This window comes from Apus apus, chromosome 6 (genome assembly GCF_020740795.1).
Source record: "Apus apus isolate bApuApu2 chromosome 6, bApuApu2.pri.cur, whole genome shotgun sequence".
In the NCBI taxonomy this organism is placed as follows: Eukaryota; Metazoa; Chordata; class Aves; order Apodiformes; family Apodidae; genus Apus; species Apus apus.
Window position 1 is genome coordinate 27,604,671 of NC_067287.1, and position 26,426 is coordinate 27,631,096.

The 26,426-nt window shown below is 43.8% G+C and overlaps 1 protein-coding gene across 7 annotated transcripts in view; it reads right to left on the reverse strand.

Annotated features, from left to right (window-relative positions):
* PLEKHM3 (pleckstrin homology domain containing M3) overlaps positions 1–26,426 on the reverse strand; it is a 122,109-nt gene that overhangs the window by 80,817 nt on the left and 14,866 nt on the right. For all 7 annotated transcript variants that reach the window (XR_007889867.1, XM_051623360.1, XM_051623354.1 and 4 more), the window contains exons 3-4: positions 15,989–16,921; positions 3,510–3,655 (exon numbers count right to left, since the gene is read on the reverse strand). Coding sequence is in view for 6 of the 7 variants with exons in the window: in XM_051623360.1 (XP_051479320.1) it covers positions 3,510–3,655; positions 15,989–16,921 (1,079 nt within the window). In the remaining variant the exon portion in view is untranslated. The remainder of the gene's footprint in view (positions 1–3,509; positions 3,656–15,988; positions 16,922–26,426) is intronic.

Consider the following 26,426-nt stretch of genomic DNA (forward strand, 5'->3'; position numbering starts at 1 on the left):
CTGTGAGAATGGTGAGACTCTGGAACAGGTTGCCCAGGGAAGCTGTGGATGTCCATCCTGGGAAGTGTTCAAGGCCAGGTTAGATGGGACTTTGAGCAATCTCGTCTAGCGGGAGGTGGCCCTGCTCATGACAGGGGGCTTGGAACTAGAAGATCTTTAAGGTCCCTTCCAACTCAAACCATTCTATGAGTCTATGATTCTACAAACTCACCTTGCCAGCCATAGCAAAGTCACAAGATGCTGAAATGCAGTCTTATAATGGAAAGGGTCAGGAAGTCATAATAATTCAGATTGGTACCAGCCACTATTCTAGTACACGTATGAGCACATGTACACCCTCAGTTTCACTGGGCAGATCAGACAACCCTATTAAATAAGCCAAGAGGAGTGAGAAGACGGAGGGTTTTAGCTTTAAATGTTATACAAGGATAGATGCTAACACTTCCAAACCTTTCTTTTCCAAAGGCTGCAAGCTTACAGTTAAGAATTCAATTTAGCATAAGTCAGCCTCCCTTGAAGCCTCCTGGCACAGAGAGTTCATTTCCTGCTGTGTTTGTCTGGCATTTTGCACAGGCTGGAATCCACCTGAAACAAACTGCAATATTTAGTGGATTTTGTGTGCAAGTGGGGGAAAACAGCTGGACTAAGTGAAAGGAAGAAAGAATGTTCACAAGATTGCCTCTTTTCCCTTCACACAAATGTGATAAACACATATACAAAACCAGCAGGGAGAAAGGGAAAAAAAAAAGTTAACCTGGAGTCTAAACTGCTGCTTTGGTTATGACAGAAGAAACACGCCTAACTGCCAAATCCTCTCAAAGAACTTCTGCTGCAGTCAGTGGAATTTTTCTTTTCCTACCCATGTACTTTCAGGTGTGAAGTGCATTGCTGGCTTTCAAGATCCTGGTTGTGGGAAGACACAATTCTACAGATTTCTAGAGCTTCTTTTTTCTTGACCTACCTTGCCAAAAGCAGTCAAAACTCTCTCCCTTTGCAAAACTTACTTGATTCAACAGTTTACTTTACTGCTGCTGGTCAGCTGTCTAGGAGACCAAGACACATAAAAGGGAAACATTTCTAATAATACCGTGTCATCATAAAAGCTCATGTCCTAGATTATCTATTGTTTCTTGCTTTGCCAGAGACATATGGGACAGAGCCCAGACACCCCTGCAGAGTGAGGGAAAAGCTGGAGGTGCAGGGTTTTGAACCCTTCTTTCACTTCCCTTCCATTTGGTGGACTCAGAGGTACATTTCATACTAGGTGAAACACGGAAGTTTTGAAGACTTGGGCCCACTTCAGCTCTGACCATCAAATGTGCTATGTATTTATTTCCTGCACAACCCCCCTAGGCTATGCTATGAGTCTGGTCAGGAGCAAGTCACCCACTGCAGCAGCTCCACTTTCAGAAATTGCTGCCACACCTGTGAGGGGTAGGGCTGTGCATCCAGGAGAAGCTGTTACTTAGCTTCATTTTGGGATGTGGCTGCATGGCTTTGTGTGGGCACACTGGCCAGTTATGGGAGGCAAAAAGCTGAAAAATTAAGAAGTGACCTTCTTTTGAAAACAAGCCTAATAAAAATTTTTACTACCAAGATCACCTCATGAAAGTGGGACATGGTATCTGTCTTTGCCAAATCAGCACATTTACTCAATACACTATTAAGAAATCATGCAGCTTCATTATAACTGTTAAGGGCAGCTGCTAGCCTTAAGTTGCCTTTTAGACTATACCAAAGAAATAAATATGAGACCTTATCTCTGAATGAAGAAAGAAGATGTGAATGTAGATGTGCAGGCAATATGTATCCTTCCTCAGAGAAGTACTGCTTAGTTCACATGAGGTATAGCAAAGACAGAAATTAAAGCACATGCATGCAGAATTGAACAGAAAGATTTCACAAAAGAAACAAGAACTACTTGTTATTTTAATTCTACATATAGATGGGATAGAGCTGAGGAGATCTAGCCAATGATCTCAGCTCAGTTATCACACTGCCACATGATGTTCTCTTCACCTTCCCTCCCTGCTTTAGTTTCTGCTGTAATAGTTGAAGGTGTAGTGCTTTCCTACCTAAGGGATGATGTTCTTTTCTTAAATTCACCTCTCTGAGCACTTTGGCACAGAGATTCGTAAAGTATCTGCACAGAATTTGCTTGTGCTCCCTCGCCACCTCACAGCTGTTCTGCCTGTCTGCAAAAACTACAAATTGATAACTTATCACTATTATAGTGAGGTCACAGATTAAGTTAAGAATGTTTAAGCTTAAAAGTCCCATTTACTTTTGTGCCTCAGCTGCCTATACCAAGACTACAGGAAACAGAGCATAGTTTTTACCCTGCAGCTTAAGAAAACAAAAGGTTTTTTTTCTTGGCAGTATTACTGACAGCTTTCTATGAGGTATCTGCCCTACCATCCACTTGCCCCACATCAGGATTACCTATACTACCAGGGGCTAGCAACTTTATTCCTTGGCAAAAGTACCCACAGAAAGAACTCTTAAATATTCATTGCTAGATTCTAGGAAAGGGGGGTTGGGGGGTTGTCTCCACATGTAGGAGATGCAATGTTGAAGAATCTTACATTCATGGTGCAAGGGTATAATTTTCTTGATGGCAGGCTCTGGATACCTTTTAATAATATCCTTGTCTGAAAATTTTCCTCAAGACAGAGCTGCTTTTCCTCTAATGGGGCATTTACTGGTTATTTTTTCCTTTTCAAATAGCCCGTAATAATAATATTTGCAGACACAAAACATCAAACAGCCTCTCCTAACAGTGGTTGTTAGGTCTGAAGCTCTAGCATGGTCTGGATTCCTTATGACTTTGTTATTGTTTTAGCACACATCTCCAGAGACCACAAAACAACACTGCCTCTGTTTGCTGGCACAAAGCTTTGAGGCATGGCATCGCTGCCCCTATCTAGCAACCAGCCACCAAGACAACAGCAAGGAGCAGATTATTGAAGTTTTAGAAAAGCTGCTTCTGTGGCAAGCAAACAATTGTTCCTTTCAACTGTCTGGTCCAAACAAGAGCTATAACAGAGTCCCTCTAGTTTCTTCAAGATATCTGTGCCAAGAGACCAGGACATACTGGGCATTGCAAACTCCACTTTTGGGTATGCAAGTTTCCTGTGGGCATTTCCACAGTTTTAGCATTCATCACCAAGCAGTACCCATCCATAGTCTCCAGTGCTCAAGGAACAGGTACTCTTCAAGGGCCCAATAACTGCAAAGATTACTGCTGAAGAAGAGGTTGATGATGGAATAGAAGCCTCCAAAGAAAAAGGAGTGTGGTTGCTCCTGTGGAGGAACGCCTTAGGCCTAGCTAAAGAAACTGTGATGAAAACATCTGCCTTGTTGAGAAAGTGTGGCTCATTCTAGCAGGAAAAACTGAGACGACAGTATTAGCAGACAGTGCCTTTAATCTTCAATGTTGCAATGTCTACGTTTCTGTCTAAAGAGCAATTCTGTCCACTTGCTAGCAAGCCAACCTGCAGGGAAATTACCTTGTACTTGGAAGTGTCCCAGTTATGAACGAGCCGTGCAGGGATGAGGAAGCTGTCATCCACGTGACAGGTGCTGCAGTAATACCATCCACTGTAGCTGCACACCTTGGCTTTTCCATTGGACAAGCCTATGGAACGCTGACAGCCTGAAAAAGAAAGAGTCTGGATCTGTTCACCATGCCAGAGGTACACACTCAGTATGCAGGGGAAAAAAGTAGTTATTCCATCTGAGCCCCTTTCAAAATTTAATTTCTTTATTTTACCAATGAGCTATTTTTCATTCCCTAAAAACAGATAAATAAATATCAGTATGGACTAGTGCTGAACAAGCATATGCTAACTTGGTCATCTATGACAAAGAGTTCAGAAAGCAGTTAAAGGACACTCAGTACTTCTCAAATAGCAAAGGCAGCGGACCAACTTTGAGACAGACTGGGCTTTTAAAAGGCATAGCCATCTGAAAACCATGACCCAAAGCCTAGACAGAAAACACCTGACTACAGAAGTACTGTGTGCTCGCTCCAGACAGCTCCTAGTTTCCCTACAACAGAATAGGGGAGCACTGACTGCCTGGAGGAGTGCAAGCTGCCTCCTGCTGACAGCTGGAAAGGATGATGACCTGGCAGGTAGGATTTGTCCACAGAATTAGCACAGCCAAGGCAAACCACAGTCAGACCACGCAAAGTAACTGTGAATAGCAGTCACATTGAGAACAAGTAGTCCACGACTAGCAGTAGTGACACAGCTAAATTTCCTGCAGGTTGTTGTTGTTGTTTTTTTCCCTTATGACTGGGTTACCCTCTGTCTTATAAGGTCTGAGGTTGGCCTGATACTTCACAGCTGGATCCCTTGCCTATTCCCATACCCTCTTGTGTGGAGTCCCTGGAGTAAAACAATGTAGTCAAAAGCTGCTGCTTTAGTTGGAAAGAACTGATGCAGAGCTCTCCTTCACCTCATCATCTGTTTTCACAAACCACATAGAAACTCCATATATTTGACATCTCTGTCTTTCAACTGCAGCTAAAACTAGTCAGCAGGCTCAAATAATATTAGAGTGGAGGGTTGAAGACAGCACAGACACATTAAACAACCTGCTCAGGAAAGGAGGCAAAAAAACATTTGGATAAGATATAATGAGATGTCTCTGGTTGTTGTTCACACCTCTTCGACACAGCACACATGATAGCATTTGTGCTTTTCCTTCATATGCTACTGTCCCCGTATGACATTTGGAGCTACACACACCATTAGCACCAGAGCCTCACTCTGGCAGGTTCTGTATGCTCAGACAGTCTCTGCTGGAGCTGGTTAGCACTGCTGATGAGCAGAGTCCTTGTGCATCACTCTGATGACATGAAATGCCAGTCCTGTTCATCTGACGTGACATTCATCTGACTAGTAACCCTGGAAGACGCTTGCAGAAGGTACTCACACTGTTGCTATGGAGGCAATGTTTTGAAAAGCAAAATAGATGTAAATCTTGCCCCTTTGTAAAGGAAACCAAGAAGTATGCCCATGTCTCCGCCCATGGAGCAAGATGAAGCAATCTACAAAAGAGAACATCCCCCCTTCCCAAGCTAAATGGGAACAAGCCCTCAAAGAGGATGTTTGTGTTAACAATATCTCAGAACACTCTTCTGTACCAGCCTTGCTGAAAGAGGTGAAGGATCTGAATCCTTCTCCTCACTATCTGCTCCTCTGAATTTTCTTTCACTGAAAAGCACCGAAGCATCTGTCTTTATACCTCAACTGGCTCCAACATTGGCATTCATTACATACAGCAATCACCTCACACTGGGTGAAACAGAGACTGCTAAATGATGTGAAGTACTTTCTAGCTCAACTGGAACAGCTGATGAGCTAGTAAAGCTGTGTCTGAATGAGACTGAAGTCTCCTAACTCAGTAAAATTAAAACCTTTATAAACATTCCCCACTAGCCAACACTTACTTGTCTGGGGGATGAGGATGGGGCAGGACACACTGATTTCACCTAACTGCCACTGTGTACTCCTTGTACTCCACAAAGGCAAAAATAACCTAAAGTCCAATTTGAATTGCCATAACTCTAAACTAAAACTTTTGCAGTTTACAAGTCAACATTTTAAGGCCTAAATTCTTGCAACCTCCTAGAGCCAGAAGGTCCTTCCAGTCCACAGAGTTTCCTCAGGAGTACAATGATAAAGCACATAAGTGATGGGGAGGCTTCCTTCCTCCTCCCTAGAGAGGGCTGGTCCCTCAGCTCCTAAGAACTGAAGGTCTCTGGGGTGAGAAGCATCTCAACAAGCAATCTTGGATGCTCTTCCCTTCAGGAAGACTGACTTTATAAAAAAGATAAAGTAGAAGTTGTTCCTATCCAAACAGCAATGCATTGTTTTCTCCCTTATTCCAGCCCTTCTCTGAGCACACGTTTGTTTCCTTGTTCCTCAAAAAGACTTTTACAGAGAGTATTTCTCATTCTTCTTCATATCCTCAAGTAAATTATATTCTGCAAAACTACACAGCAGTTATAAGACTGGGGTATTTTAGGTAAGAACACAGCACTGGCAGCTACCTTATGTTTTACCTTACCTTACAAGCTTTACTGTTTGAAAATCATCACCCCTTCCATTCCTATCTGTCGTGATTCATAATGATGGCTATTTCTACAATCCTTTCAAATCAAGTTATCAAAGCACTGATTTTCTTTGATCTTATGCAGTTCAAAGCAATGTAGTGTGACAAACATATTTCTGTGGCATAGACCACTTATGCTACTTTGGTTTTTTAAGATAGGGGGAAAAAAAAAAAAAGAGAGAGCAAGAGTGAGAGACAGAAGAGGAAGGAACAGCTTGCAGCTTAGTGCCCTTGGAAATCCTGCACCTGGACATTCAAGCAAATAAACTTGCCATCACTTTTAACAGAAGCAAAGCTAATACTGATCCCTGGCTTTAATCTCTCGAGCACCCCTCCCATCAAGGTAAGTCAGATGTAGCTGATCACCTCAGAGACTGATAAAACAACTCAACAAATAGATTGGGGTGGGGAGACCATTTTATGTTTGCAGAGAACACACTTGCCTATAGCTAGAGAAAAGACCTTCCATGGGATGGAGAAAAAAAAGCAGTACAACTTCCACAAAATCTCTCTCACCTACTCCCTATACTCACATAGAACATGATCAAAATAACATCTGTACAAAGGTCTAGCAAAACCTGAGCCTACAGCAAGGAGAACACTGTGGTATTTACTATTACCCCAAATTGTCATTACCTAAAGGATGTTATAGAGCAAGCTACAGAGGGAAGAAGTGCAGCTGAAGGTATTCTGTTAGCAAAGTGAGGGAAGGAATAGTCACAAACCTTTCATCACAGATAATATAACAAAACAGCCTTGGAATCAAGTAAAGAAAAGAGAAGTTAGAAAAATGGCAGCAAAAAAGTGCTGCTGGGCACAGATAAACGTCCCTCAACAACATGTCTGTGAGCAGAGCATCAGCATCAAGAGGTTCATCTCCAAGTGCTAAGGGTCTGGAAAGAAAGAAGTACAGAAACATGAGGCCAAAAAGTTGTAACAAGCCTCTCTCCTTGACTTAAGGTGGTGGTGAGGATAGTATGGAGGAGGGATCCAAGATACTTGAATACAATTCCTCTTCTGCAAAGTGTGCACTTGAGCCACCTTCAGGGTGTTACATATTCATACACTCAAGGAACACACCCAATTGTTCTTTTTATCCAGATACCTTCTTCTTTAATCTTTTAGCAAAAAAAGACTGGAGTAGTTGCACAGTGAAACAGATAAAGTGGAAGATGAAACTAGAATTATGCACACACCTGTTTTCCTTATTCAATAAAGTTCCTTGCTCGGTATCAGGAAAAAGCAACTCCCTTGTGATGGTGTACCATAATTAAATCTGTGACAGATTAGCTTGGAAGCTAATTCATTTAGAAACAACACACAATATGAAGAAAAGAAAATGACCCATGGACTTCAAAAGGCTTTCAGCTTGATAAAGCCATAAAAGAGACAAAGCAGAAGGAGCACAGCAACAATTTTTCAGTGTTAGACCAGACATACAACATTGCTCTAGCTGCTCAGCACAAACAGAAAGAGAAGGTGAGAATTACTTCAACTGCTGGCCTTGTGTTTTTGTGTATATGCCCCAATTAAATTCACCACGGGAAAATTCAAAATCATGAGAAGGACATACTAACAACTGAGCTCAGTTCTCCCTCACGCCTACGCAGGTTTGAATTTACATCTACTCTTTGTCCTTTTCCCAGGATTAGTTTTTTCCCCAAGCAACTCTCTTTCTAAAGAAATAATCAAAACTCCTAAACTTCCAAGTACAGTCTGACACTTTATTCACTTTGCCTGCTTATTTTGTGAGCTTCCTACTGATTTAAAAACCAAACAAAACCTTAACAGATTAAAGGCAGATGCCACCTGGGTTTGACCCTATCCAGTTATAATTATCTAAGCAACATATAAATTCCACATTATTTATCTCAGCAATGTACAAATTCCACTTTAATTATAATCTAGATCAGCTTCTCCAGAAATAAAGAAGGGTTCATTAGACCCAAATTCCCACTCTTTTTTTTTTTTTTAATAAGACCCCAAAGGATGGACCAACCCTTATGAGTCAATAGAAACTTTGACCATGTAACTGGAGCTCAGAACTAAGCCCTAAATTAACAGACTTCCCATCTTTGTTAGTGCTGTTTGAAGATAAAATGCATAGCTTTGTCTCTCCTGTCTCACACAGTCCAGCTCAGCTAACCTAGCCTACCCAATCTAGAATGGCTGGCTACAGGCTCTCACCCGGGCTGGGGAGACAGGGCATTCCAGAGCGACCCATCCCACCCCACTAGCAATGTCTCACAGGCACCCTGCCACAGAGCTCCTCTCCAAGGCAGATGAGACTAATTATCCTCTAGGCACCCAGACTTTCTTTCCATCAGTGAAGATTGGATTATCCCATACCCATCCACTATTTAGACTGCTAGGTTTAGGTGAAGTAATCAACACCCTTTACATCAGTCATGCTCAACACACAGAGCTGTGACCTTCTCCACCTTCTCCAAACAGATGAATAATCAAGAAAAGAAAAAATCACTGGTGGAAACAAGCCAGGTGATAGCACATACACATACACACACATTCCGCATGTTTGTATTATGGGGTTGTTCAGCCTGAAGAGAAGTCTCCAGGGAGACCTTACAGCAACCTTCCAATACCTGACAGGGGCCTGTAAGAAGGCTGGGGAAGACCTGTTCACTAGGGCATGTAACAATAGGACAAGGGGTAATGGTTTCAAGCTAGAGAAGGGTAGATTTAGGTTGGACATTAGGAAAGAGTTATTTATTATGAGGGTGGTGGATCACTAGAATTGGCTGCCTAGAGAGGTGGTGGGGGCCTGATCCCTAGAGACATTCAAGGTCAGGCTTGATGGGGCTCTGAGCAATCTGGTCTAGTGTGAGATGTCCCTGCTTATTGTAGGAGGACTGGACTAGATGACCTTTACAGGTCCTTTTCAGCCCAAGACATTCTATGATTCTATGATCTGTGGCCAGGTCAGTTACCAAAGAGAGCCTCAATTCAGTTCTCATTTCTACTCCACAGTTAAAGTTTGAAGACCACTTGCCCCTGCACCACTCACTCACCACTTACACTGAAGGCTATCTGGTTTGCCAAGTTACATTTGATACAGCTGCTATTAACAAGCCTAAAAATAATCAGCTCCATTTCTTTTTGCATACACACCTGGTTTTGTACCTCCTTTTAACATGAGGAACAACTGTGCAGCAAGTGTGGTTATATTTTTTTTTGCCAACGCTATTTGGCTGAATTTCTTTTTGGTCACACATCTACCACAGCACTACCTTGGGCATATGCACTACTTGGATTTATGCAGCACAGGTACGTATCAGAGCCTATTATTGGTCTTAAGGCCAGATTCAGAATCTGAAAACTTTTCAACTAGCTGGCCTGTGATTTTTTCCGTAACTTTTTACATTCCCCCTGATCTGATCCACACTGAAGAGTTTTGCCAATAATACCCAGCTTTGGCATGTGACAGAAGGAGGGGAGCCCTGCCAACACACAGGTTGTGCTGACAGTTGAACTCTGTGATCTTAGAGGTCCTTTCCAACCATGAAGATTCTGTGGTTCTGTTTAAATGCCCTAGTTTTGTGGTGGTAAACCTAATGCAGCCATTTTTCTTCTGCATTTATTTCTCAAGGCTGCACACCTGCATGGCTGCTCTGATGCTGAGCAAACACACAGGGCACATCACAGCTTTTTTTCCAGGACAGTATTAAGAGGGGCTCCCTGTGATGTCAGCTTCAGTGAAACCTCAAAGATTTCCACATCCAATTTTGTTAAAACAGGTAGATTCAAATCTTACGGAGCAGGGGTAAAACTGTGAGCAAGCAGCATTGTAACAAAAGCTTTGTTTTCTTAGGAAACTACATTAAGAGTCAAGTCCCAAACCAGCTCAGGGACCTGTTATAAGCTGCAACTGCAGAAAAGTGTTGTACAGATATACCCTCCCTGTACATTTCTGCACAGGCAAGGCCTTTATTAGCAAAAGCTGGCTTGTCTGATTTAAAAAGATGCTAGCCCAATAAATAGAGCTGTGTCATGTAGCACAATTAATGAGAAACTTCTGGGTTCTCCAGAGAAAAAACTGCAGTAGAACACCAGCTAAGGATCACAAAGTGCACACCAGGGTGCAGGACAGGCACTGAACTGGCCAAGTAACTTATCAAAACTGCTCTTCTAGGCAGCAGCAGGCCAACTCCAAACCAAATATTATGAAGGGGAGAATCTCACTCTGTGAAGATGCCTGCCAAATCCCAGGAAGGTGAAGGACCCAACATTTAGACAGCTTTCACTGCCATTTCCCCTAGTCAAGCCATCTTAAAACTGACTTGAAGAGCTCACACACTGCTGAAGACTACATGGCTTCTGTTATCATAACTCATCACTGATAACAGGTTTAATAAACTCAGCAAGTAAAAGAGATACCATGCAGTATCTTCTGATCTTTCCCCAAACAAGATCTGTCACATGGAAAAGCACTATGGACTAGCAACCTTTTGTTTTGAAACATGTAGGTCTACTGCAAATTAAGTACTCCTTCCTACCCAAATTCAAGTCACTCTTGTCTAGAAACCTTCCCCTCCACTCCTCCCAACAAGTCAGCAGCACTGTTTAGACTGTTTAGTATTTTCCAAATACTACTTTTGACAAGGACAATGTTTCTTCTGCTCAGCTGGTTTTGGCTAGCAAAGAACAAGAGTTTAGAAACTCCGCTGTTAGCAGTGGAAGTTTTACTTTTCAATCAATAGAAACAGGGCCTGAAAGTCACGTACAAGACTGAAAGACTGTGGTCTAAAGTGAAGATACTTCAACAGTAAAACCTTTACAGTGCAAAACACATTCCCAAGGGATTTTAGAGTCGAAAAAACAGGGAAGACATAATGCTGCTTAAGTCTTGGAATAAATAAATCAACTGAAAATAAACCAAACAAAAAATATATTCAGCACTTTGAAAGCACAATCCTAAAAGCCCTAGATGTGTTAGAAAACTTATTTGGGACTAAAAATGTGGCAAGTGTTGACAACCTTCTAAATGACCTTCTGGTATTTTATTATTGTGCTGCATTTGCTATGATTTGTCCCTTAGTATTTTTATTTCAGTGACATGGTACAAATAGGTGCTGGGTGTGATGAAAATATTTGCTAAATTCAAGGAAGGAACACCCGTGTTTTTGAACTATCTGGATTTGAGAAGTTTCAATTATATGGCATGTTGAGAAGTTGAACAAAGTCAACATTGAACCTGGCTAATTTATTATTATCATTATTATTATTTATTATTATTATTATAATCATCATCACCACGCTTGCTGGCTTGCAAACTATTAGGAAAATACTTTGTTTTCATTGAGGGGGCAAAAGAAAAAAAAAAAAAGGGAACTTTACTTTTAAGGCAGTAGGAGCTGGTTTCAGACCAGTGGGGTGAGCTAGAACAGGCTGCATAAGCTGGGCACATTGCACTGGACTACAGTGCCCGTCTACACGCATGATCACCAAGCACCAGAGGCAGAATGAGAACGACTCTTTGAAAGCCAACAGCTTTTCACCTCCTGTTCAATTTGACAGGGCTGCAAGCTCAGGAAATAGCTCATTTACTAACCTGGCTTCTCTGAACCTAGTACTCCGCTCAGCCAGCCTACTCAGTCAAGCCCTACTAACGTATTTATCCTTTTGGCAAGTGAGAATACATGGAAAAATCAGCAAGGAGAATCACAGAATTGTTAAGGTTGGAAGGGACCTTAGAGATCATCAGGTTTCAACCCTCCTGAGCCTCACACTAGACCAGGCTGCACAAAGCCTCATGCAACCTGACCTTGAACAGCTCCAGGGAGGGGGCATCTGCAACCTCCCTGAGCAACCTCTTCCAGTGCCTTCCTACCCTCATGGTGAAGAATTTTGTCCTAATTTTAAACCTAAATCTACCCTCTTTCAGTTTAAAACCATTACCCCTTGTCCTGTCACTGCCCTGTAGTGAAAAGTCTCCCTATCTTTCCTGTAGGCCCCTTCAGGTACTGCAAGGCCACTGTAAGGCCAGAACCTTCTCTTCTCCAGGCTGAATAGCCCCAACTCTCTCAGCCTGTCTTCACAGCAGAATAAAACAGAGCAATCCAGAAGAGGGGCAAGGAAAAACACAGACAAACAAAAGGGTGCAAAGCACATTCTGCAGAAGGCAGAATCTCCCACATCCATTAGGACTTGCTGTCTAACCAACAAGGGTTCCTGGCAGATGCAACCGACTTCTCAGAAAAAAAAGTTTGTTTCAATAAAGGACAATGAGATCAAAAAAGAAAAGGTGAAAAGAGAGACATCAAAAGAACAGGAGCTATGCAAAACCACAAGGCAAGGGCAGAGGCAGCTTGTCTTCCCCATCTACAGAAACGTGAAGGCACATGCCTATGGAATAGCAACAGTGAAAGGCAGCTGAGGACATTTGCTCCTTACAGACCTCCATGAGCATTCCTTCAGTAGAATTGCCTGCCTCTCCCCACAAGCTCATAGTCAGCCTAAAAGGGAGACAGGACAGCCACTGGAGCAATCCCAACCAGCTACCACTGTCTGCAAGATGTTGCACCTACCAAACATATTCTGATGGAAGTCACCTCAATCCAAATTTGGAACATGAATGGTTTGGGGATTTCGCTTGAATCCAGGTGAAACAAAGAGATAAAAAGTAACAACACCATGCCTCCAAAAGATCATCCTAACACAATGTATGTCTCTTATTTCCTACATATTAAAGAACAAATCATAATACCTGACTTGCAACCAACTTTCACTTCATATCCATTTGAAAACAAGAGGTAGGTCCTACTGAAGTCTCACCTGAGCAGAGCAACATTCACAAATGCCACTCTTGCTCAGCGTAACAAACACTTCCCATGGGAACACTGTTGTACCCCAGCAAAGAGATAAAATCAAGCCTGCAGTTATATGAACATGCAAAGGACAGAGGAGGCTGCCATTCCAGTGCCAGCAGCTTGTAGTTAATTCCATGCTTCAAAACGTTTTGCTGTTCTAAAATATTAATAATGTAGCAAAGGTAAAACTGTTTATAAAAACATGCCTCTCTACTGTTAATCAGTGGTCTATTTATTCATTTTTTGAAATAATGAGAAATAATTCCCTGCCCTCCACAGGAAGACAAAAACAGAAATGTGGGGCCAAGTTTTTTATCTGCTGATCAAGCAGAAGAAAACTTTTTTCAAGCTGCCTTTCTGATTTCTATGTATCAACAGTTTGCCCTCCTGCCCAGTGACTACATCGGACAACACTGCCCTGGCTTACATCACGAGTTGAAAAGTGCTAGCCAGCCCTCAAGATAAACTCGTCTGTTGATAGCTAGGCACAGACATTCACATTCTTCCCTACCTGCTTGTGAGTGTCAGCTGTTTGCGTAGAAGAGTCCCTTGAAAAGCTTTTACTGAGGGAGAAAAGGAAAAGGGGATGCAGTGGGCATTTCAAGCAGGAAAAAAAACTGACAAAAGTCGGGGAAGGAAACCCCACAAAGACTGCAAAGAGAAAATAATAATAATAAAAACCCTGTCCCCATCAGGTCCTCCCAACAACCTTCTTTATCAGAGGTTCATTGTCAATCAATTAGCCAAGGCAGCAGGGGTCTGTAGGAAGGGGGGTAGCTCGAGAGACAATGGTCTGCCCTGTTGTATTACTATTTAATCAGTTTTCCTAAATAAATAAAGCAACCCTGAGGTGCTGTCATGTCAAGGGAATTTACAACAAAAAAACCCCAACAAACCTTCATTTTTCATTGGTCATTACTTTTCCTTCCCTCCCACCCCTGCAGGACTAGAGAGGGTTATTACTGTAGCCTTAAGTTCCATCTTTGTGTTGCTTGCCTTTGATTCCCACTCGGACCTTGCCACTTTCTGGCACTAATTTGTCAGGACGAACAAAGGAGGGATTTGTACCTCCTGTAAGGTCTCAATTAGGAAAGGCTTCTGCTGCATTATGTGCCACTGGGACAGGACACAAAGACGGTAATTACAGGAATTTGCACTAAATGGCTGAAGAATTCACAGCAAAACTTTTCTTCCTCCCCCCTCCTCATTCTTTTCCAAGCTTACCCCTCCCAGCCGCCCTGGGGAAAACCGCTCCCAATGCCTGCGAGCTGTAATTACCAACTGCAGGCCCCTGAGGTTAAACAGCAGCCTACGCCGGGGAGCAGCGAAAACTGCCTGCAGGGAGCACGCTGGAAAGAGAGCGCCTCCAAAGTCTCCTCAGCACTAACTCTGTATGCCAGACAAGTTTCCCCAGTTTCTCCCACCTACAATTACAATTATTCATTTCTTTGCGCCGTGGTAACAGCTTCAAGTTCCAGCCGACTCTGGAAGACCAGATCTAAGGGTCTCCAGCAGACGGCAAAAGGACCACTCCTACAGCAATTGCTGTGCATCCCCAAATTGAGGCAAAGAGAATCTCAGCGACCGGCTCCTCACAGATGCTCCACAACTCACGTTTCTATGCACAAGTGTTTTCAGTTTTGCAGACTAAAAGGAGACCACAGGAACACTGGGAATGCCTCATGTGTATCAGGAAAAGCCTTCATGCAAGCCTGACATGGTCAGAGAACTTTATTTATGTGAGGAATATAGTAGTGCAGATGAATTGTCACCCTTGGGAGAGGAATCCCTTCCCACAAAAAAGTCTGCTCCCATAATAAATAATGCAAGATCTGTTTATCATTGGTGACATGCATTTTGTTGCCATTCCAGGGCCTAATCCTATTTTTGAGGAGGCTGAAAATGCTTACTTGAAACTCCCCTGGACCTCAGTCACAAGATGAAGGAAAATTAGAAAATTTTCTTTTACTGAACTTTGAATTAAAATAAATGAGGAGAAAGGAATAAAGTTTAAAAGCTGCGTGGGACATTTTCTTAAAATGAGGCCATTAATTCTGCTGCTTTCTTGAGTTTCACAAGGCTGTCTGCTGGGTAACACACTGGGGTGGATCTATCTGGGGGATACTTATTTGACCCACTCTCAAGAGTCTCCCTGCAGTTTTCACTCTCACAACTACCCTTAGAGGTAAGGCACGACCGTTGTCTGATAGTGTTTAGGTAATCAGACTTATCACAGGACCCTTCAGTTTCAGCTGCAGTTTGGCACATAATTATTCAAAGAAAAAAAACTAACACCAAGAGTTTGTGGGTAAGAAGAGAACTGAATTCAGGCAGAAGGCCAGATACTGTGATTAAACCATTATATGCAGCAACGCCAACCTTCATGATGCTCCAGCTGCCAGGTGGGTTGCCACACACTGCCAAGAGGGGAGCAGAACATCACCCTGTGCTGACTACTGGAGACAGGCGAACTCAGCTGCACCTATGGCCAGTTTTGAGGGTAACCCAGCATTTCTGGGGCTCAGGTCTCTCCCAGAGGCCATTCAGGCCAGCCAGAATGTCCTGGGCCTGCAGAGACCTTTCCCAGAGCAACTGGAGACCTCCACATTAGACCCCTACCCCAAAGCAGAATAGGGAGGAGGCAGGACCCAGAGCTGAAACAGAGTTCCAAAATATTACTTGGAGGAGACACAGTAATAAAAGAAAACAAAAGTACTAAAGGCTGGAAAGTTGCATCATACCCAGAATTTAAATTATTTTGATTCTGGACTGCTTTTCTCATGTCCTGAATCAAGAAAACAGCTCAACCACCCAGTAAGGCAGCCCTGGCCCATGTAGTGCCTTAGGTGGAGGATCTAATGTTTCAGCACTGCTCATCAAATGCAGGTGAATCCCTGAATATCCCATAGGCTTTTCTCCACATTTTCTCCACAGCAAGGAATGGCTGTGTGCTGCTAAAACACATACATGCTCTTCCAAAAGATTTTCTCTTCCTGCAGAAGGGGAGTGGGTGCAGATGCTGCAGCGTGGGTGCTTACCTGCACACTTGAAGCTCTGAACTGTGAGCCCTCTCTCTAGAGACAGTGTGGTAAGGATGCTGAGGAAGCTGGTGGTCACAGACTGGCGCTTGCTCTTTCTAAGATCTTTTACAAACAGCCGATCTCCAGGTTTGTTCCTAAGTGTGACTTGTGGGTTCTGAGTTAAACTTCTAGTAGCATTGGCTGCTACTGTCAGTGCCTCCATCCACTCCTGGGCCCTCTGACGGGTCTCTGCACGTAGGCGGAGGACATCTTGAGGAAAAATTACCTGAAAGCAAGAGTCACAGCCATCCTGAGTATCTGTCTGGACCGACAGGCACACATCGACATTGTAGCTCAGCAAAGGATCTTCATCAAGCCTACCCGGCTGGAATGCCATGAGGTAAGACCTGTTCAAGACAAAAGTAAATGCCTTCCAGTTATTCTGGACAGTTAACCTATAAAGAGTCCCTGATTTGAGAATATTTTGGTACTCTTTAGTGTTTTCAGTCAAGTTCATGGTCAGGAAGAGCTCCATAGGCTTCTCTAGTAATCCATTGGTTTGTGAAAGGTCACTGTTATTTTCAGGCTTTGGCACATTCAGTTTCTCCTGCTGTCTTGTGAAAGCAGCCACAGAAGCTCTCACCACTTCCCAGAGTTTCTGTCCCCAGTCCAAAGCTTCCCATGAGGACTCTGCCTTCAGCTGTAGCTGTGAGTTGTCTGACAGGACGGCATCCACCACCTTGGTTTCAATGCAACCAGTAACAGTGACCCTTTGAAAATGCATGAGCGGATACACAGTGGGAAGAGCCTGGTTGCCACTGCTGTCCAAGCAATACAGGTACAGTTTGTATGGGGAGAGCTCAGCGTAACAGGCTTGCCAGTAGCTGTCATTGTTTCTTCTAATTTCTAAGTATCCCTTCTTCAGAATATTTGGGAACACCGTCTTGTGTTCTGGAGGAAACAAAATGAGAACATGACCATTAATTCTTTTAACATAATAGTTTCAAACTGCTACATGATTCTGACTTAGATATCTCTCCTACCTTTACATGATATATCACAAGAATAGCCATCTTCACACAGTAGGTTATAATTATCAAACACAAGTACTAACTACATTTGAGACAATGAGAATACAGCAGTTTTTTACCCAGAGATACCAAAATACTTCTCAAAAAGTGGACAGGGAAACAGAGGAATGGAGAAACAAAGCCATTTTTCCTGAGATTATCCAGGAGAATAGTGACAGAACAACAGAACACTGCAAGACTCCCACAACCTAGCCCAGAAAAGTACAATATTATGAAGGAATCTACAGCAAATTAAAACAGATTTTGACAGTGAGAAAGAAATAAAAATTAGAACACCACCTTCCTCTCCTGCCCCCCTGTTCCCAGGCTCAACTTCATGCTTTCACACCTCTCTATCTTCTCCCAGTCTCAAGTAGCACAGAAGGAAGGGGAACAGGGAGCTGTGGTCAGTCTCCCTCTACTGCTCTTTCCTCCTCATACTTTTACCCTGCTCCAGTGTGGGTCCTCTGCAGGCTCTGCCACCCTTCAGGATAAACCCGCTCCTGCATGAGCTCCACACAGCCTCAGTTCCTTCAGGAAATCTCTACCTTTTCTAGCATGAGATCCTGCATGGGGATGCAGGGAGATACCACTCCACCATGTTCTCCTCAGGGACTGCAGGGGATTCCTTGCCCTGGCACCTGCAGCACCTTCGCCTCCTCTGACCCTCGGTGCTCCTCACACCACTGTGTTGCTTTGCCCTTTTTGAAAGGCATGGACTATGCCAGAAGGCCCCACCTGAAGCTGAAGGGGCACAACTGTGCCTCACTGGGGCTGATGAAAGCAGCTGGAACAGCACCTTCTGCCAGCACCCTTTACACCATCCCTGGCATCTGAACTTACCCAGGACACAAGAAATAGAGAACTGTGCCCAACAACAGTGGTTTCTTACAGCATTTTGGCACAACCTGGGACTGGAATATTTTGCACAGCTCTGTTTAATAGAGAGGAGCTTTGCTGATTTACAAGAATGTGGCTCAGGAGCAGGAGACATGACCGAAAATGAAAAGACACTGTCCAGACTGAAACACATATATCTAAGCACCTCAGATGCTTTGGAGCAGATCCTTTCACAAATCCTGGCCCAAGACCAAGTCAAGGGGAATTTTCTTTGCCCCAAGAAAATCAGTCACAAGTCAATCTGGGCACCAAAGTGATATGAATTCAAAAAGAATTATCTAAAGCACTTCTGAGCTTTGGAAAAGGTTTCCATGCAAAATTTGTTCCAATCTGATTTGCATTACTTCAGCCCACATTAATACATGCTAACATGGTATTTTCACATTGGGCTGAAGACATGGCTCTATGCAATTTCTGTTGGTCCCTGTATAAATTCAGTGGCACTCACTGTTATGCTCTAACACCAGCTTCAAGGCTTGGCACCCCAAAACAACCTAGCCTGAGGAACAAATTCTTGCTGCCATTTGACTTCCACTTCACCTTTCCAATAAGGATACCCGTAATGGGTCATAATTTCCAAACAGTGGCAGAATTAAGAGACACCAGTGAAGAAGTTTCTGCCTCTGGTTGTCCATCTCCCTTGGAGACTGCTTTTTCTGATGCAGGAGACAGGTAGCCACCTGGGACCAGCTCCTCACCCCTACCCAGCACAATTAGGTCAAAACAAAATCACATCACTCAACCTTAACAAACAGCCATTACAAACTGCAGTAAAACAGGAGCTTCTGCCCTCAGGCTGACAACCTGTGAAACAGGGTTAGGGCAGACAGCCTGAGGCACAAAATATTTTTAGCTTCTAAGCTTCACCAGTTACCACTCACATTAACAGGTCATGCTCTAACAAGTTTTAGACATGATGACCTCCAAGTATACCTACGATGTTTTCAATGCAGAGCTAAGAGAAAAGAAGCATCTGGGCTTGACGAAGCTGGGAAATAGATGAGACTACAGAAGTTACTGCATCCCCATCTGTACTAGGCTTCTCTGCTAATATGTCCACTATTCCAGGCCAAGCTGCTTCCACCACTACTGGTTAATGGTGTCCATCCTCCTAGGGGTGCAAGGAGGGTCAGGGACTATGTGTATTTCAGGGACTTTGTTACTGCCCAGGGGGCTTCTGACACCAACTGGTGAGAAAGCAGAACTTAGGCTGTAACCTACAGTCTAAGGAGAGGCTCCTATCCTTGCTGAAAGTATTGCTCTATTTGGTTGTGAGTTTTGTGGATGGGCAGGAGGAGGATTCCTGACAGCAAGAGTGGAAAAGCTTTGGCTAGCTCTTCAGTTAAGACCAACTTTAAAGATTTAAAAGGATTAAGTAGACAAATTTCAGTTAAACTTAGTGAGCATGCATGAAAATTAATTGGTTTATATACTTAATGTGAATATGCAAACCTCATGGAGGTTAAAAAACAGGGGAAAGATGCTACCTCCCATCCACACTAAAAGGATGCATTTTGGATTTGCCTTGCCAGCTCTGCCTCTGCTTCCCTACAGTGCCCACTTATTTAGAATGGAGCCTGCATTTAACACCACATTCAAAGTCCTTTACGCTTCACCTAGAAAGATTTCCTGCGTATGTGACTAAAATAATAAAAAAAAATTAAAAATTGCTACTTTGGCACTAGGTCTAAAAAGATGGGGAAGAAATCAATATACCTAAACTTTGCTGACAAATAAGCTAGTCAAGAGTTTTTCAGCTAAATATGAAAACTGAAGGCCTAATCTAAAACTCAAAAATAGTGGAGAAAAATCTTTCATATCCCAAACGGAAACACACAGTAAAAGAGAACATATTTTGTCCACTGTACATCTCTGGCCCTGAAGTTCATTAGTATTTCTGTGCTAACTCAAAAGCCATTAATTTCTCTGAAACCCACACTAATCCTTTTGTAGTGCAGATAATGGGCAGCCATTCTAGAGTCATCTTCCCTTTCTATTAAACCAATCAGGGAGGCAGCTCTTCTGCAGCTCCAACCACAATCCCTCTCGCTTCTATCAAGTACAGTTCAAGCTTCTCCATAATAATATGACTCGTAACCTTCCCCCAGCCACCCCTCCTTCATCCTGCACACAGGTTTCCTTCTCTTTTGTTGAGTTAGAGAAAGGCTACCTCTCCCTACCTTTCACAGAGGCACCTCCTCTCTCTCTTTCACTCCATTCCTTCCCTTCAAGCTCTTGCGACTCAGCTCCACTGAATCTCTCACTAACTGGGACAGAATCAGCAGTCAACTTGATTAAAATTCAAATGCCTCATTTGTTTAGCTCAGGGCAACAAATACTGGCAGAGACAGGTTTGATCTATATGCTGCACATACACACTTTACACTCTGTTTCTTCATCTCTTCAACACGCAATGTGCCAGATTATACCTTTCCACTCAACAGAGAAAAAACCACCATCTCTCCATCAGCCTTCCAAACAGAAACTGCATCTTTTCCTACCTGCAGAGATAGGGAGAGCAAATTGAGGAATAGTAAAAAAAAAAAAAGGGAGATAATCACAGTGAATGGCTCATGCCTGAGCCATGTGGAGTTATCATTTCAAGGGAGAAGAAGGCATAGTGAAACAAAGAGAGAGACTCAGCAGCTGGGGACAGGGCAATATCCTCCTCAATATCTCCCCTCTCCTCTGAGAACGGTCCACTTGTTCCAGCTAGTAACCCTGCACCCAGCACACACCTACTCCTCTCCATACTCAGGGGCACTTGGTGCAACCAGCACCAAAGTAGAGGGAAACCAAATGTTGTCTAAGCATGTCCAGAACATATATATTCCTGAACAACTGTCTGTAGATGCATCTCTGTTGGTACGGCAGGAAAACTTGCCCTGTTTTCCACCACTGAAGCATTTCTGGTAACAGTAATACCAAGTAACTTGGAAAAGAAAGAAGCAGAGATCCTGAGGGATTTGTGTCTTGAGGTGGCACTCCTCTGCTTAGTAAAACGTAAGTGTAAGTTACTGAGTTTTGTCAATAGACCTCTTTAGCAGACAACTTTAGAACCTAAAATACTCTCAAATTGGGTGGGACTAGACACCTACTTGGTGGGAAGTGCTGGATTAGGAACAAACTGAGCCTCAGACAGTGTGACTCAATATCAACCATGTCCACTTCCCTCCTACTTTTCTTCCTATTTATTTTCCTATCTGGCTCTGCAGGTACATCTCTTTCAGGCAGGTATATCTGATTCCACTTGGTCCTGAAATAATGGCATTGAAATTTAGCCACAAATTTGCAGCACATGACTGTCCTGGAGCCAAATCTAGCTTCTCCCAATGCCATCTCTTTTCAAGGGACCACTACAGCAATGGGACTGGTAACTAGGTAGCAGCTTGGATTAATTTACATAAAGAAACAGCATTTCTCTCCATCACAAGGACATTCACACTTTTTCATCTTCCTTAGGTCTAGGGAAAGTGAAACCTGCTTTGAAAATGTTGAACTTGCAAACTCTTAATTGTAGATTTATGCATTGTTAGTGAAGTTGGCTTAGCTGTTAAACAAAAATAAGCTTTGCACCGAATGAACTGCTGAAACGGATAAAGGACCTGAAAACATTATTCTTTGCGTCTTTCCTTTCAGGTGTGGTACTGTACAAGAAACGTTGCTGAAATTTACAGGACCCTGGCTGCTCAGACACTCCATGCAATCCTCTTTGCTTCTCTGCAGCAAGTCAAATACTGTACAGTGTTTGCACAGCAGAACACTAGCACCATGTGTGTATTGACACAGCACCTGTGCCAAGGGGGCTGTGGGGAAGGAGGTGGGAGTCAAACTGCAAGACCAGCCCAGAACAGGACTCCACTCTGGAAGAGACAGAAGTATAATGAGTTGAAAGAGCTGGTTACCTACCACCAGTTAGGAGATACATAAAACAGCACCACTTGCAAAAGAAGTGAGAATATTAAATGAAGATGATTTGCTGATTTTTCAAATAAATTCACCCAATTCAGCTTTAAAAAGAAGGAAGAAAGGGTATAAAATTACTGTGAAAGCTACAAAAACAGGGTCAGTTCACATTAGGAGATTTAGCTGACACTACTAAAGGAATAATAGCAACTAACCTGAAAATTCAGTTATGAAAGTCATCACAAGATCACTGGAAGCAATCAGCACTGCCCCAGGAGATGAAAACCCTGTTCATTAGCTTTATGGACTGTTTTAACTGCAGAGCAAAAAATCTCTGTAACTAATAACCTTCCCAACCAGACCAGCTTCACAAACCAACTCATAAGTGCTGCTCACTGTAATCCTCCAGCTCTGGGAATTCATCCCTTGTGTGTGAGCCCCTCCCATCACCTCCCACCACACTCCCCTCTTCATCACTCTGCACCCTCCTACAGCATCCCAGGAAAGGGAATGGAGTAGCTCACATTTCCCTCCACCCTTGGCAGCTGCCCAGCCTAGCCCACTCAGTTGCTGCTGCTCTCTGCCAGCCCCCCATGGCCCTTCCAGCTTGGAACGTGCCTGTGCCCAAGGAACAGTCAGGAGTGGACCTGGCAGGGAATAAGTGCAGCACTACCCAAATTAGCCAGAAGGGTTAGAGTGGAACTATCATTCAGCAGACAAGCTGAAGTGAAGTGATCCAAATTATACTCCCTTTTGATCTTCTGCAAAATGCCTCAACTCTCTGTCCCTACTCACCCTCCCTATCTTTACTGTGTGATGTATTTAAGCTGTAATTTCCTGGCAGAAGGAGCTACTGCTTGCTAGATGCACAGACAGTGCCCGGCACTTACAGACCCTCATGGTGGAGGGCATCCAGCTCACATTAAATTTTAAATAAAATTTTGTCCTCCTTAAATCTTGAAAGGCCACAAAACTCTGCAGTACAGCTAACTTTTTCCTTACTACCTTTTAATGCTGAAAATAAATTGGCCACAGGGGAGGCATCAGTTCTCCAACTGGCTTGATACCTCTGGGATTATCTGCAAGTGGTTTGAAGCTTCCTGCTCTCCAGAGAGGAAGGTGCAGAAGTGTTGTTTCCACACATCTGCCTCTTGGATGACAGCAGCATTATCTTCTGCACAACACCACAGATCTATGATGTTCTGCTATCCCAGTGGCAATGAATAGCCTATTGGGCTGCCCTGGCTGTGTAGCTTCTACACATACAGACAAAAGGTGGTGCTAGAGGGATGTTTTTGCAGACTAGCAATCAGGCTTCAGAAACCTCCCTGATGGGTCAGGAGGTTTTACGTGACCATCACTGGAGTAGACGCATGAAGGCTGCATGTCACCCCTCCAATCTTTCACACCTCTCAGAATCTGTCCAGGTAGCTGTCTTTCCAGCTCCTCCCCGAGCAGAATAACAGCAGCAACTGATGGCCCTGCTGTTCTGTGACCCACCACCCCAAACCTGCTCAGCACACTGTAGGGACCACTAAATGTTGAATGAGCCAGAATCACAGGCACAGAGCTAATACCAGCCACTGCCACCTGCTGTCAAAGGTCAGGATATCTGGCAAACAAGGAAAACACCCTGACAAAGTCTGTGTGGTTGCCAGAGTAAGAGAATACAGCACTGTAAGAAAATTCGCAGCACTCAGTGATCACCCGTAGTCCTCAGCCAGTGAATCAGTGGTGTGTTGCTCAGGAATACAGATGTAGATGTCTCACCTCCACAAAAAAAACACACTAGAAAAGTACAAAATACATAAAAAAGCTGTATGAAGAGGGGCCCAAACCTCTCTTCAAATATCCCCTGCACAAACTGTTTGAGTACAAGATCAGGGTCCTTCAAAAGGTCCCAAACAATGCTTAGGCTCCCAGCCAGACAGAAAGATGTGGAGAGAGGGGGGAAAAAGGTGTTTTTAAAAATCAGTCAGTTGAAAGAAGGAGGTAAAATCTTGGCCTTGATCAGATGCAGTAGAATTTGGACCTGTTGACCAGTTTTAAGGCAGTCACCTTTCTCTGTTATGTCTACTTAGCCATGCCACACTGCTGCAAATACTCCATAGGCCCAGCTTCCTGAGACAGCACACTCCCAACATCAACGGGGCTGGCTGAGCACTTCCATAAGTGCTTGTTGGAGAGGGGCAGAAGGCATCAGCCTTCTGCAATAAGGACAGCTTCCCAGCTTGCAGATGCTCAGTGCAATGACAGCTCTGGAGTTACCAAGTTCATAAGCAGGTAAACATGGCAGGCAAACAAAACAGCTCCCTGGAAAAACTACTATAGCACTGACAATCTCTGGAGTACCTGTGTTTGAATGAAAACATTCACATGACTATCAAAGATAACTGCTCACACACTGTTTTAATTATCTAAGCAAGCTTTCACTGGACACTACAGAAGCAGCATTCTCCCTTTTTGTTCCAGGCCACATGCCCAGAAATACAAAAGCCTGTCTTGAATTTGCTTACAACTTCCATCTTTGCTAGCTCCACTTATGGCTTGACACTGCTCCGTAGCACACATAGTGCCCACTCCTAGTACACTGTTTTGCCAGCAAGTCTACAGAGACACTGCCCCAAAAAGCACAGCTGCTTTTCAGGTCCTTTTCTTTCACAGGACATGGAAAGGATCCAGGTTCATTTTATTTGTATTATGAAAAAGCAAGCAGCAGGAACAGATAAGCTCATAGTAATAAATAAGCTACGGAGATAAGAGAAAAAAAATTGGGAAGAGTTTATCTCTGCAACCGTTCAGCCAGACTGGGAGGGCTGGGGGACCTCTGCAGGCTCCAGAGGGAAATCCTTGACCAAAATGAGGACTAACAGAACTGCCTCAAGTTGCTTTCAGTATCTCATATGCACTCATTTAATCTGTATTAAAGCCCTGGAAAGGGATGTCTCCACAGGCTGTGGCCACTAGACTCCTTTGACCACTGCAGCTTTTCATAGAATCATAGAATCATAGAATCCTAGGGGTTGGAAGGGACCTCGAAAGATCATCTAGTCCAACCCCCCTGCCAGAGCAGGGTCACCTAGAGTACATCACACAGGAAGGCATCCAGGCGGGTTTTGAATGTCTCCAGCGAAGGAGACTCCACAACCTCTCTGGGCAGCCTGTTCCAGTGCTCTGTCACTCTTACAGTAAAAAAATTTTTCCTGATATTCATCTTAAACCTCCTATGCTCCAACTTGTATCCATTACCCCTTGTCCTATCACTGGTCTTCACTGAAAAAAGCTTAACTCCATCGTCTTGACACTCACCCTTTACATATTTGTAAACATTGATGAGGTCACCCCTCAGTCTCCTTTTCTCCAAACTAAAGAGACCCAGCTCCCTCAGCCTTTCCTCATAAGGGAGATGTTCCACTCCCTTAATCATCCTTGTGGCTCTGCGCTGGACTCTTTCAAGCACTTCCCTGTCCTTCTTGAACTGAGGGGCCCAGAACTGGACACAATATTCCAGATGTGGCCTCACCAATGCAGAATAGAGGGGGAGGAGAACCTCTCTTGACCTACTAACCACACCCTTTCTAATACACCCCAGGATGCCATTGGCCTTCTTAGCCACAAGGGCACACTGCTGACTCATGGTCATCCTCCTGTCTACCATGACCCCCAGGTCCCTTTCACCTACACTGCTCTCCAGCAGGTCAGCCCCCAACCTGTACTGGTGCATGGCGTTTTTCTTCCCCAAATGCAAAACTCTACACTTGCTCTTGTTAAACTTCATCAGGTTTTTCCCCGCCCAAGTCTCCAGCCTGTCTAAGTCTCTCTGAATGGCAGCACAGCCTTCTGGTGTGTCAGCCACTCCTCCCAGCTTGGTGTCATCAGCAAACTTGCTGAGGGTACATTCTGTGCCCTCATCCAGGTCGTTGATGAAGATATTGAACAACACCGGTCCCAGTACCGACCCCTGAGGGACTCCACTAGTCACAGGCCTCCAACTAGATTCTGCCCCATTGACTACAACTCTCTGACTTCTTCCTTTCAACCAGTTCTTGATCCACCTCACTGCCTGATCATCAAACCCATACTTGATCAACTTATCTACAAGGATGCTGTGGGAGACGGTGTCAAATGCTTTACTGAAATCAAGATAGACCACATCTACCGCTCTACCATCATCTATCCACCTAGTAATTTCCTCATAGAAGGCTATGAGGTTAGTCAAACATGACTTACCCTTGGTAAAACCATGTTGACTGCTCTTGATGACCCCCATCTCCTTGATATATCTAGAGATAGTGCCAAGGACAAGTTGTTCCATTACCTTTCCAGGGATGGAGGTGAGGCTGACCGGTCTATAGTTACCCGGGTCCTCCTTCTTGCCCTTCTTGTAGACTGGAGTGACATTTGCTATCCTCCAGTCCTCAGGCACCTCTCCAGTTACCCATGACTTACCGAAGATGATGGAGAGTGGACTAGCAATGACCTCCGCCAGCTCCCTCAGCACCCTTGGATGCATTTCATCCGGACCCATCGATTTATGGATGTCCAGATTATGCAACTGATCCCTAACCCAATCCTCATCT